At 50.0% G+C, this 12,809-nt stretch overlaps 1 protein-coding gene across 2 annotated transcripts in view; it reads right to left on the minus strand.

The window, feature by feature from the left end:
- The window catches only part of STAG2 (STAG2 cohesin complex component), a 1,316,830-nt gene that overhangs the window by 288,366 nt on the left and 1,015,655 nt on the right, over positions 1-12,809 (minus strand). For both annotated transcript variants that reach the window (XM_086918500.1, XM_086918501.1), the window contains one exon: positions 11,733-11,834. In XM_086918500.1, the coding sequence (XP_086774626.1) occupies positions 11,733-11,834 (102 nt within the window). The remainder of the gene's footprint in view (positions 1-11,732; positions 11,835-12,809) is intronic.

The raw sequence follows: 12,809 nt of genomic DNA on the forward strand, positions 1-12,809 counted from the left end.
GGAGGCCATATCCCTCCCTTCAAGGCCTTCTCTAAAGCCCACAAAGCGGAGGTTGTTGCGGCGGGACCTATTTTCGGCATCATCCACCTTCCATTGCAAGTGGCGGTGTGAGGCCTGGAGCTCTGCCATGTCTTTCTTTAGCGCTGTGATCGACGACTCGTTATCTGTGACTCTGTTCTCGGCCACTGTTACTCTTTCTGTTAAATTGCGAAAGTCCTGACGTAGCAGCGTTATCTCAGAGCCTACTTCTCCAATTTTAACCTCCAAAGCCGCCCTCGATTCCTGGATGTCACTTCTGGATGCCTGGATGGCTGCCAGGAGCATTGCCGTTTCTGTGAGCGGTCCAGGCGTATCCGGTCGCTGGTCCACGTTTGGTCTCGATGTTGCAAAGTTGTCCATAGGGCCTTGCTTCGTCGGTTTAGGGATCGGATCTCGTTTCCCCATGACCGCCACCGCTGTAGGATCGGCTGCGGTTCTGTGCTGATCCTTACTGAAGTCAGCGACTTGTTGTAGTTGCGCGCCTGTATCCCCGGCGCTTGTTCCAGGCACGTCGACACTTTCTTCGGGTGCAGCCACTAGTCGGGTGGTGCTCGCGGGGGGGGGGGAGGGGGGTGGGGGGCTGGGGTGTCGTCTGACCGTTGTTTTGCACTTCAAGTCCCCCCGTTGAAAGTTCTCGTCCCGTCCCCGTCACCAAGGAAGCTTCTATGGCAAATGTAGATCCCCGGGTGTCGTTCCCACCCCAGTGCTTGGAGTGGCCGAGGCGTACTCTCTCGCCAACGGAAGGTCGCGGTGGGGTGCCAGCTGGGGACTCGCTCCTCTCGCCACCCGCTGCGTGTTGTTCTGTGCCTGGCCCTCGATGTCCAGAGTCCGCTCCCGGGCCCACTCCTCCGCTCTCCCCCCGAGAGTAGGTAGGGGTACTGGATTGTGGTGTAACCAGATGCGGTCTCCCCTCGTGGACCGCGGCCGTCGGCGTCTGTTGTCCTCCTCCGCCTGTCTCCGTATCCCGGGGGGCCTCGCTGCAGCGCGGTACCACGCGCTAGGTGGATCGGGTGCAGGGAGGGAGGGGAGGGTGCCGCAATCACGGCAGCTGGCACAGTCTCGAACCCGGTGAAGATCACCGGCCCCCACCACAAATTCCTCCCCCGGATGGCCTCACCTCCAGGACGTCGTACCCCTCACGTGGGCGAGGGAGCTGCTCCGCACCGGTTGGTCGTGCTCCGCACAGTCGGGTGGGGGGGGGGGGAAAGAAGGCAGGTCTAGATTTCTCCCGCACTCGACCCCCGGCTACTGCCCAACGCCGGTAACCACTTTCCCAAGATCGCTCACCGGCTCCAGTCGGTGGCGGGCGCCATCTTGGTAAAGGCAGTCGGGGGCCCGATCTCGATGTCCCGGCACCGCAAAGGCTGCACTCTTCCGCCTCGGGACGCGGATCCGTCCCCCAGCCGTTCCGCTTCTCTGCCGGCTCTCCTCGCTTACCCAGTCGGGAGTTCGCGGACCTCTCCGCTCTCTCGCATCCACAGCCTATGCCGCCGCCGCCATCTTGCTTGGTGCGGGCGCACCCGGTCCGGTGCCGATCACGGCGGAGATCGGGAGATCCACGGCACTGTCGGTGCCACAAAGCCTGTCTCAGATGCAGCGCGCTTGTATGCACTGCCTGATGCGATATTTTTGTCCGGGATAGGGTTTAAACGTCGGATTAGATGGCAGCCCGGCCGGAGCTCCGGCTAGACTCGTCTTAGCCGGCCATGCTGCTAGCCACCCCATTGAGCTCAATGTTAACCTGTGTTTAGAATTGAGTTGCCTACTGCAGCCCCTGTACCTATTGTGTTTACAAAGTTATTACCATTCTGCAAAGTACTTACCTGAGATAACTCATCATTGAGAAAAGTATATTTTGATACCTGTTGGTTCTAAAAATAAAACTATACCTTTTGATATAAAAACAATTGGCCTGGAGTTCAGTTCTTGAGTGTGTGAAATATTTTGCTGACTGAGTGTGTACAACAAATGCTTTACACTGTCCTCTGGTACTGCCTTACTGCTCAACTAAGCTACCACTTTTGAGAGTAAGGTCCGCCCTGACTTTAACCTCTGGGGTTTGTGGCCTCTATACACACCGTACCTTACTTTGGTCCAGTACATATAGAGCCACTTTCTCATAGCAGGGATTTGTAATGGCGAACTGAAAGATACTTTCTTTTTTGCAACAGCTGAGCCATGGACATTATATTAATTGCCATTAATATAATGGAGCCCCCTCACACACATGCTGTACTCAGAGTTCACTAAAAGGTATTGGCACTGGGCAGCTGAGTTTTGGGTTAAACGCACTTTAACACAGAGGTTCTTAATCGTTTCCACAAAGGTACCCGTTTAGTTTGTAAGTACCAGGCGCAATCGTGAGACGCTTCCTTATACATGTCCAATTGAATGTTCGACGACAGCCTGCTCAGATGACATGGAGTCCACATAGAAACAAAGACATGTGTCTGCTAATACTGTAAAAAGAACTGCCAGATGTCAGAGTGTACTAATCCAGCCACCTCTGAGGAAACCGTCCCTCTTTAGTGTAACAGCGCGCACAGAAACTACTAGAATAGGTTTCACGTGTGCAACTGTGCGCACTAATAGCCAGCACACATGGCGCCAGCTGTCATTTTGTTTTGCGGACTTGACACGCTACATAATGTGTGTTTCTGTACAAATGAGATCAGTTTGCGCTAAACAAAGTCTGCAAAGCAACTGTGTTAATCTGTGCGTTAATTGGTTGCATTTTAACAGCACATGCAGAATCTAGGTGCAGCCCTGAATGTGATATTCAGGCGGAAAGGACCCGGTGGTGATCGATGAGGATGCCTTGGTTTGGGGCTGCTGAATTAGTGTGCAAGGTTACGTTATCCTGCAGACAGCGGAAGTGCCAGGCCGAAGGGGTTTATTAACAGGAAGCTCCTTGTGTGAGGGCGATGCATTCATACCATTCATTCCCACTCACTCTCAAGGTTGAAACACTTTGCACAACAACGCGTTATTGGCTTAAACGTTGACAGTTAGGCATTTCATGTGTCTCGTCACTCGTGCTTTTTTTTTTATCGCAGGCTTTGCGTGGGATCCATCTGGTTAGGCGAAGGTCTACTGGCTGAACGTGGGTTACAGAAACGTGCTCACGTGCACATAACGTCATAACCAGGTGCAACGTGGGGGAAACGTGCAGTGACTGCAGTGGGTGGGTCACATGTTTGTGCTAGTGCAACCTCATCTGGATAGTGTTTTTTTCTTTAGAGAAAAACAAAAAAAATATGCCCCCCAATCCGAAAAGGACGGGGCTTACAGCGAAAAGAGATCGTCACAGAGACCTCTTCTCCAATGGCTGCCCGCCGTTTAGGAGGCTAGCCAATGGAGAAGAGGGGCGGGTTTAAGCCTCGCTACTCTGAGACATAAGATCTCGCCAGCGAGACTGCGCATGCGCAGCCTATGCTAGCCGAGACCTAAAAAGGGCTTTTTTCTCCTTGTCAGACATTCTAAGACGAAATATCCAACAATTTTGAAGAAAAAAACTGCTGAAAAACAGTAAACTAGAGTTGAAGTGAACAGAGCTCAAAGGAGACTCCCTTGCACAGAGTGCGGTAGAAAATCTGCGGATCTGAGGTGCTCTCAGGAGGGTTCTATGGGGTGAAGCTAATTGGCTGTTGGCGTTGAAGGGCCAGGGCCCCCAAACGACTCTGCGGGGCCTGAAGGCGCACCAGCGGAGTCAGTCTCCCCAAATACACAGTGGAGAGCTTCATAGAACGTACAAAGCTGAGCAGGAGATGCTCTCGTTCCCAGAAAGTTGGGGGGGGGGGGGGGGTGGGGGGGGGTGGGGGAGGGGGAGCACAGAGTCATCCCAAAGTCAGAGGCCTTTCCCTCGAGTGGGGGCGATGCAGAGCAGACTGCCGGGCCTCCAGAAGCTTTCAGGACTGCTCCCACAATGACGTCGGATTCATGGCCCAACAGTCAGAGCATGACTTCAGGTCATGGTAGCGGTCCAGGCACTAGAGGCACACGAGGTGCGGATCAGTCACGGACATCAGCTTATGACAGGAGTCACTAGGCTTGAATCCGGTCTGTGAGAAGTTGGCCTGATATATGATGCTCACTAGTTCTAGTGATCACCTTGTATCAGTCCAAACAACCCTTATGGTGATTGGTTGTAAGTCAACCTTATAGACCAGCTATCCTAGTAGCGTGGACAAAAGCAGTCTTTAGGCTAAACTCTAGTGGGTGTGTTAAGCCAGCTGTTTTACCATCACATATACCCCTTGAACACCACGTGAAAGGACACCACACAAGTTGTTATAAAAATAAAGTATATTTATTAATAACAAGTCTACCCTGAACTCTCTATGAGTCAGGGAGCTAAGCACAATTCAAAACTCTTACGAAAATACTGCAAGTTGCACAAATAACACAAATGCCCGAGGGGCACGAAAAACCATATACTCTTAAAGTGGAATGCGAAATACTAGCAGGTAAGTAACACGATCCAGAGGCTTCAGGACCGCAAGGACTACCTTACTGAACCCTAAGGTTAGGAGCAGAAGGCCTAGGGAACTCGGGTGCAGAGTGTGAACTCTTACGCAGGATGCGGGACAAAGTCTATGGATGCTAGTAATTCTAAAGTTACTGTTTCCGGACGAATCCGACTAGGTAGACTAAAAACGAAAAAGGATCTGGACACTAGGAGAGTGAACCTGCGTTGGAGCACCAAAATGCTCGGGTTACCTAGCCCAGGGGCTGCGGCTGCATAGGGTTCAAATGACGTCGGGAATCCTCGTTGTAGTCTATGGAGCCTGAAAGAAGATGTTGCTGGCAGGCGACCAGTGAAGATGTTTAGTGTGATCCAAGGCTGGATCAGTGATGAAGACGACCTGAAAGCAGAGGGGACTCAGTTCTCAATCACTAGCCAGTGATTGTGTGGGCACCAGGATGGCACCGGATGAAGTCACCGCGATCAGGTGAGTAGGTGACGCTGGACTCTGCAGTCACACGGACCAGAAGGCGTTGTCTGCGTCCAGGCTGGAGGTGCGAGCTGTCCCACGATGGTGTCTGCTGTCAGCGATGCTGGATCCGAGATCGGAGCAACAAACCTTGGCAAAGGCAAGCCCACGCGGTGGAGTCAAAATGGCGTCTGGAGTGGACCAGGAGGGTCCAGGGCACTTCTTAAACAAGGAGCAAGGGCCAGTCTAGAGGAGCTACACCAGCGGTGAAAACGTCGTGGTACGTCGTCAGGAGGGCCACTAGCCAACGGGCAAGTGACCGGACAACGTGGCAAGCAGCAAAGAAGCAGAAGGGCCCCACGCAGATCTCGTGGATGCTGGGGGGCTGGACTTCGGTGCTGGAGCTGTTTAGGGTTGGGGCTTCTCAAACCCCAGTGCACTCACTCGAGGATCCCTCGGCGGTCGTGCTGGTTAAGCGTCGTGCAGGTCTTGAAGATGGCCGGTCCCACAGGTCTTGTCACACCCACGAATCTCAGCTGGGCTGATGATGCAGGTAGAGGTCAGAGATGGCAGGGAATCCGGGTCTCGTCGAGCTGGTCAGTTTTGATCCGGTGGATGGACGTGCAGCATACCGCAACCGCTTAGGTGGTGCCTGCTGGTGCAGGGTGGCTACTCCTTAGCCACAAGGGAGAGTCATCAGAGAATGTCAAGAGTTCCTTTCGTGGAAAGTAGTTCAAGATTCAAGATTATCTAATTTGGGAAGGGGGCCTGCTCCTACCTTTATCCTAAGAAAAGGGGCTGGCACGCGACTAGGTCCTGCCCATGGGTGGGACCAGGAGGGGGGTGGTTACACCCCTCTCCTTTGTCCGGTCTCTCCCCAGCTCAGGGGCTGGGGTGCCCCTGGAACTGGTTTGAGCCGGCATATGCACAGTGAGCACCGGGGTGCCACTTGCAGTCACCTTCCTCTCAGCCATGCCTACCTGGGATACACAAAATCCTGTCTGGGATGGTGCTGGCACCGCCCCTGACAGGAAACCCTTTGTCCGAGCCCTCCTCGCTGGAAGGACTTCCAGCAGCAGGAGGTCAGACTTGTGTCTGTGGTGGCAGCATCCATTTTGTGATGCTGAGGCTCGAGTTAACTTTAACCGGGGTTCACAGTTACATACATGTCGTGTCCCTCTAGAAGGGTGGAATACTAACCCCGTCGCCAGAATTGGCGAGGGGTTAGTATTCCAATTCGTATGACACCTTACTCGACATGTTTTGATAATGCTATGCCAAAGTTAGCATTTGACCGCGAGGTACATAATGCACTTAAGAGTATATGGTGTAGCGTTATCACGGAACAGCTATTAGGACTTGGTTCCGCAAGCTGCAAATGGGCTCAGCTCATGCCGGAGCACCATCTCACATAATTCCAAGCACTCTGCCTTCAGGATTGATAAGGCCTGCCATAGGAGTGACTGATAGGAATATATGTGTCCATTTTAGGGTTAGATATAGGAATACTATATCTAAAGCAAAGGGTGATTACACCACCTTGCCCCAGCTGTCGTGCAGCCAGTTGTGTCAGATTTGGGTGGCCAGCCAGGGGTGGCATAATACATGCTGCAGCCCCTGGTAGGCCCTGGGTGCACCTATGCCCTGGGTACCCAAGGTACACTGTACAGGGGCTGATAAGGTGACTCAGTATCCAATTAGATATGTACCTATAGTACATGGAATCCATTTTACAGAGAGAGCAGTGGGCCTGGGGTCCTGAATAGCAGGGCCCCAGGTCAACTAAGTCGAAAAACCAGCAAAACACCAGGCAAAAAGTTGGGGGCAACCCTAGTCAGATATCCACCTTCCTACACGGTCCACACACCAGGAGTTGAAGACTCAAAAAAGACTGACAAAAGTTGAAAAAGGTTTGTCAAAAAATGACTAATTGGCAAGCTGTCCCCAGATCTGTGCCAGGCTGGGGCGGACAAAAACTGCTGTCAGCATGCAGGGGGCGGCGTCCAAGTAGGCACTGAGACGTCATCCTGACGCCGGAGTCAACTGACGCCACGTACCGATGAGCAGGGGTACTGCGGAAGAAAAATTCTCTGGATACACTCTAATGCCTGGAGGTAATTCTAAGTTAAGGAATCTATAACTAATGGTCTTTTTCAGATAAGACTGACAAGCACAGGTATCCCCCCCGCCCCCCTGTAATATTCAGCACCCACCTTAGGGCTGTCAGGCCTGCTTTAGGGGTGACTTCCAAATATTACAAGCAGTTAGGGATGTGTGACATGTTGTGTTTTTACTTTTGTCTGCCCCAAGACACGCAGCCTGCGATAAGAGTCCTGCATGTGCTTGGTAGGGAGCCCTTAGGGGGCACAATTTGTGCTGCTGCCCTTAGGGACCCTCTTTAGTACCTCCAGTCCCATTTACCATTTAGTAGGGACTTACAGAGGTTGCTAAAAGGTATGTCTATTGGGGGAGAACAATTATACAGTTTTGGGAAAGGCCTCTGGCACTGGGGACCCAGTGCACTTCCAGTCAAAATCACATCAGTAACCAAGCAAAAAGTGGGAGTGACCATGTGAAAAGGGCTACTTTCCTACAACTGTCCTGCCTATAGAAATTCCTAGATGCCCTGCTTTGATCAAGGAGATAGTGGCCTTGCGGATGGAGTGTCCACTGAATCCCTATTGGAGAAAGAGGGGGAACCTGAGGGAGTGCGGAAATGCAGAATGGGGCTGAGACAGAACCCAAGACTGGTCAGTAGTGCCTACAGCACGGGCCGAGGAGCCCTAGAGAGGGCACAGGATCAGCTTCCAGAGTACACCTGACTAATAACTTGCAGCTGTTGACCCTGAACCTACATGCATTGCGATTGACACCAGAGGTGAGACTCTTTAGCAGAGGTGTCCTTCATGTTTCTTCATCGCTCGCGGACAGGGTGGTGGGCTTGAAACTCCCACTACTTGGTGGGCTGGGGACTTTAAATTGGCTGGTCTCTCAGACTCATTCGCATGCTTGGCAACCCTACAAGAAGCCCCTCTGAGCCTTGGGTGACTGTAGAAAAGTGCCCTTTTGCATACCCTCCCACCGGTTCTGCCCCCCACTTTGGGTGGGAGAATCGGAGGGGAACCAAGCTAGGAATAGAGGTGTGCACACCTTTGCCAACCCCACACCTCAGGTGGGGGAGGTGAGGTGAAGCACACATCTCAGTCACCTTCATCTTGGAGATGAGGGGACTCAGCCAATTAGGGAGAAGCTCATGCCACCTCCCACTGGAGGGTAGCATGATAGGGGTGTACCCACCCCAAAGAAGGGACCCATTGGTCCCGGCCTGCACACCCCTATAAAAGCCCCTAAATCCAGTATTTAGGGGGAAAACCCCTGCACCTTGCCTCCTCAGATTCAAGGAATAAAAAAAGGACCAAAGAGCTGTGCTGACCAAGGAAGAAGGGGACACCTACTGCTTTGGCCCCACCCCTACTGGTCTGTCCTGACCTAGACCGGACTACTGTGAAGAAACCGGCATGTCCCGCAGCAAGCAGCCAGCCAATCAATACCAACTTGTAACTATTACAAAATGAATCAGTGAATGATGTGGCAGTCTTACCACATAATTCACTGATGACACACCACAGGGCGCAAATGCCTCCATAGTGACTGGTGCAGATGCCTCCACTGTGTCGTACACAGATGACAAACTAAAAGCAATCTGAGACAGCAGGACAGTCCTTCCAAGAAACCCACCTTCTCATAGACATAGTTGAATTCTTAAGGGTTAATGAGGTATCCAATCTCCTCACTGGTGGTCTTATGGGAGGCCTTCAAATTGTTTATTAGAGGAAGGGGCATGTCAAACTGAAAAGGCAAACGGAGGGAAACAGCACAAGAGCTTGTTGACATTGAAGAACTGGCTCCAGAGCCTTGAGGATCTATGAGTTATGTAACAGAGTTATATTACAATCTGTACTCACCACCAGGGACTCCCTTAAAAATAAACTCTTAAGTTCCGCTAAGTGTTCCTGGCTCCTCTCGCAAGATAAAATATATGAATGAGGAGACAAAGTGAGCAAAAATCTCCACTGGCTAGCTGGGAATGGCATGGAGAAAAGCATTTATACCAATATCCCTAGATTCCCAAATGCTTAAAGCAGCAGAGTTTGTCCAAACTCATTAATACTGCCACACCTCCTGGCGTTGTATCAAGAGTTATAGGAGAAGGGGGAGCTCCCACGCGATTTAAGTGGCTCCACAATTGAAGTTATCCTCAAGCCTGTGGCACCCTCCCACCACTATGCGTCATACAGACCAATTTCAATTGTATAAAAAAACAAAATACTCTCAAATGTTCTAACAAAAAGGCTAGTCAAGAAAATCTGCACTCTAATTGACTACAATCAAAATGGCTTCATGCCTGGCAGAAACACTCGGCACTGCCCTGGCAAGCTCCAAGTAATATCAACGCAGATTCCAGGTAGATGCTACTCTGCTCTGTCAACCTTCACCATGCATTAGCCACTCATTCTGAAAGTCATGGAGAAGATGTGTTTTGATTGATATTTTCTTAGGTTTGCAAGGGTCATGTTCTCTTACCAATGGGCCAAAGTCCATGTAAATAGTGTCCAATGTGCGCTTTTCCAGAAACATCATAACATGAGTCCGGGATGATCATTTTCCCCACTCCTTTTCACTCGTGTAGTTGACCCTCTTGCATAGTGTATCAGAAGAGATGCACTTCTATGTGGATTCTGAAGGCCATTAAGATCGAATTGATTTATATGCTGACTATCTCCTGCAGTAATCTGAGATATCTATCCTAAGAATATTCTACATGTTGCAGGTGTAAGAGGAGTCATCGGGCCACATAGTGAATTGAGGGAAATTGACTTAAATGCCGTTGGTGGGTATCCCTCCACAAAACTAATATCTTGAAAATACAGATGACCACTACCCAGCTTAAACCTTCGTATGATGATCTTGCTTGACCCGGGACTCAGCTGAAGCGTCCATATTACCAAACTGCAGAGTGTGATTCAACGGGGCATAGATGGTAGGGTTAAGCCCCTGCTTACCATCATGGGTCGTGATGCCCTCTTCATAATGGTTGTCTACCATGTCTCTTGTACAACCTTCAAAACTACCTGCACTTACTTCCTTAATTCTTTCAGACACTACATCATTCACTAACAAAGTTTGTTGACATATAGGACACCGCAATGATTATTTTTCAAGGGTACACAGGCGGTGTACGAACCTCCAATTCTATTGCTTGGCATTCCAATTTATTCCCTTGAACGATTTGCTTGTCCAGGATGGGTGGGGTTTGAGTGGTGGAGAATGGCAATCCATCTTGAGTTACTTTTACTGAAACCACATGATCTGTACTCTCTTCTATGAGGAGCTCAGGTGCATCATACATTACCCACAATCATTAAATTTCCAATTGATTGCAGGAAAGCAGTGGCCAAACATACTGTCTGGCAAGGTAGGCTGACTCCTGGGACCTCTCTGTCGCTGTACACTCCTTAACCCCTTCCAAGCTGATGACAAGCTGGGCTCGTCATGGCGCAGCCTCCTCGCACGCTGATGACGAGCCCAGCTCGTCATAAAATGATGGCAGGAGGGATTTTCCAGCACAGGACAAAAATCTCCCTAGCAGCCATGGTGTTAAATAGGTGACTGAACTGCTGGGTTTCCAAGGCCTGGGATCTCATTGGTATCTCTAAGTTTGCAGATGTTTGGCAACCGACCACATGAAATCCTTCGAACAATTGATGGTTAATTGTGTACTCCACATACTTCTGTTTTTCAGATAGTTGCAGCTCAGCTTTATAGCCTCTGACGGCTATAAAGCTGAGTTGGAGGAGATACTGGAGCTCCATTCCCTTGATGCAAAAATAATTATGGAGCAAAGTGGATGGAAGGGGATCTCACAAGTGTACAGGCCCTTAATCTTCAATTCCCTATTACCATTCTCCTAACTTAGTAGTGGGGGGCTGACTTGGGAACTCTGGTAGACAATGAATAGACCAAAGCAAAGATGGCATCCAGGGTTTTGGCCATCTCGGCCCAACTTCCTCATACAATTCAAATATTCACATTGAGTATATTTATATCTCTCTAGGCTGTGCCGGATAGGCAGACCACATTCAGCCATTTGATGGTATTGCAACAACATGAAGGGAATATTCTTACACTTTATGTGGGGCTGGCCCATCCCTGCCACATAATGGGCTAAAATACACATGTACTTGGAAGGCATAACAGTAAACCTTTTCGATGGAACCTAAGGCTGCCTTGTTGGGGATCATGACTGAAGTGGTTGCAGACAGTGCATGTCTACTGATGGGTTTGGGATACCTGATTGCTAAGTGTAATACTGCGAGTAAGTTGTGCAACATTACCACACACTCAACTCCAGGTTAATGTGGAGCAGGTATAGATAGATGTGTTCGGTGCATTAGACTGTGTACAAAGCTAGATGCTCCCCCACAAAATATTAGCAGATCTCGACCAAATGGACACAGTACAGTGATGCATCATAATCATGGCTTTGTTTACCATATGTTACAACACAATGTGTCTATTGAGGAATAGTTGGGAGCGACTTTTATGCCTCCATCTTCAATGGGCTGATTATGTGCAGGATTGATGTTAAGTGGGTGTACTAAACCTTTTTGTTCTTGACTGGGAGAAGCAAAGCTGTACTAATGGTCTACATTCAGACAAATTAGTATTTCTTACCTGCTGTAAACTGGTATTTCTTACCTGTTGTAAACTGAGAATAAGAGTCTTCGCACACTGGATTTTGTCTATCTGCCTCGTTTTGCTCATTGTTTCTTTGATGATGTCTCCATAATCATTGTAGTACTAAAAGGAAAAGAGTTCAAAAATGTCAAAAACATAAAATTGCAGATTGTGTGCCTTTCAGTCTAGCAGTATGCAGAGTGTAGTATTTTGTTTGCCAAGTAACAATAAAAAACCGTACATTTATAATTAGTTCCAAATGAAAACAATACTTAATTTTAGTGTACATTTTTCAATGCATTAAAACATTCTCTGTTGACATGATGGAAAACTGGGGGAAAAATATTTACCTTTAATGGTTTACCATTTCTTTCTCGAAGGGGAGGGAGTAGCTCTTTCGGACTGTCTGCGAACCCCACCTGTCCGACGTGATGTTGAGCCAGTGGGGGAGGGGATGGGGAATCCTGCTGCCCACTAGCAACTGGTGGCCCTGAAAAGTCGGATTAGGAGGGCTTGGAGGCTGCTGCAGAGGGGGCGCTGGTAGACTGGCCCACACGCTGGGTCCCACGTCCCCAGACGCGCAGAGGCTGGACCGCTTGTACAGGCCTGTGGCTCTGGGAGGAATGTGGCCGGGCACTCCTTCTATAGCCACGAAAGGGGTGAAACGCTGACTGTGCGGGGCGAGAGGTGGTAGCAAGGCCCAAGGATCTGGCTGTAGCCCTGGAATCCTTAAAGTGCTTGAGCGTGTTGTCCACTTTGTCGCCAAACAAGCGACGCCCATCAAAGCGCATTTCCAAAAGTGTAGCTGGGACATCACCCGAAATGCCAGTGGACCTCAGCCAGGTGTAGCATCTTAGGACTACTAATTTTGAAATGGTCCTGCCCAATGAGTTGGCGGTTTTCAGTCCGCATCGGATGGTGAACTTCGTTGCATCTCTCCCTTAGGCTACTGAACGGGAGAGCACGGCCCGGGCCGCCTTTGGGCACTGTGGCAGCACCTGCGTGACCGTGTCTTATACAGAATGGGAGTAACAGCCCAAGAGACATGCGGTGTTCACCGACCGCAGTTCTAAGCTGGAGAAAGAAAATATTTTCTTC

Source organism: Lissotriton vulgaris, chromosome 4_1, assembly GCF_964263255.1.
Source record: "Lissotriton vulgaris chromosome 4_1, aLisVul1.2, whole genome shotgun sequence".
In the NCBI taxonomy this organism is placed as follows: domain Eukaryota; kingdom Metazoa; phylum Chordata; class Amphibia; order Caudata; family Salamandridae; genus Lissotriton; species Lissotriton vulgaris.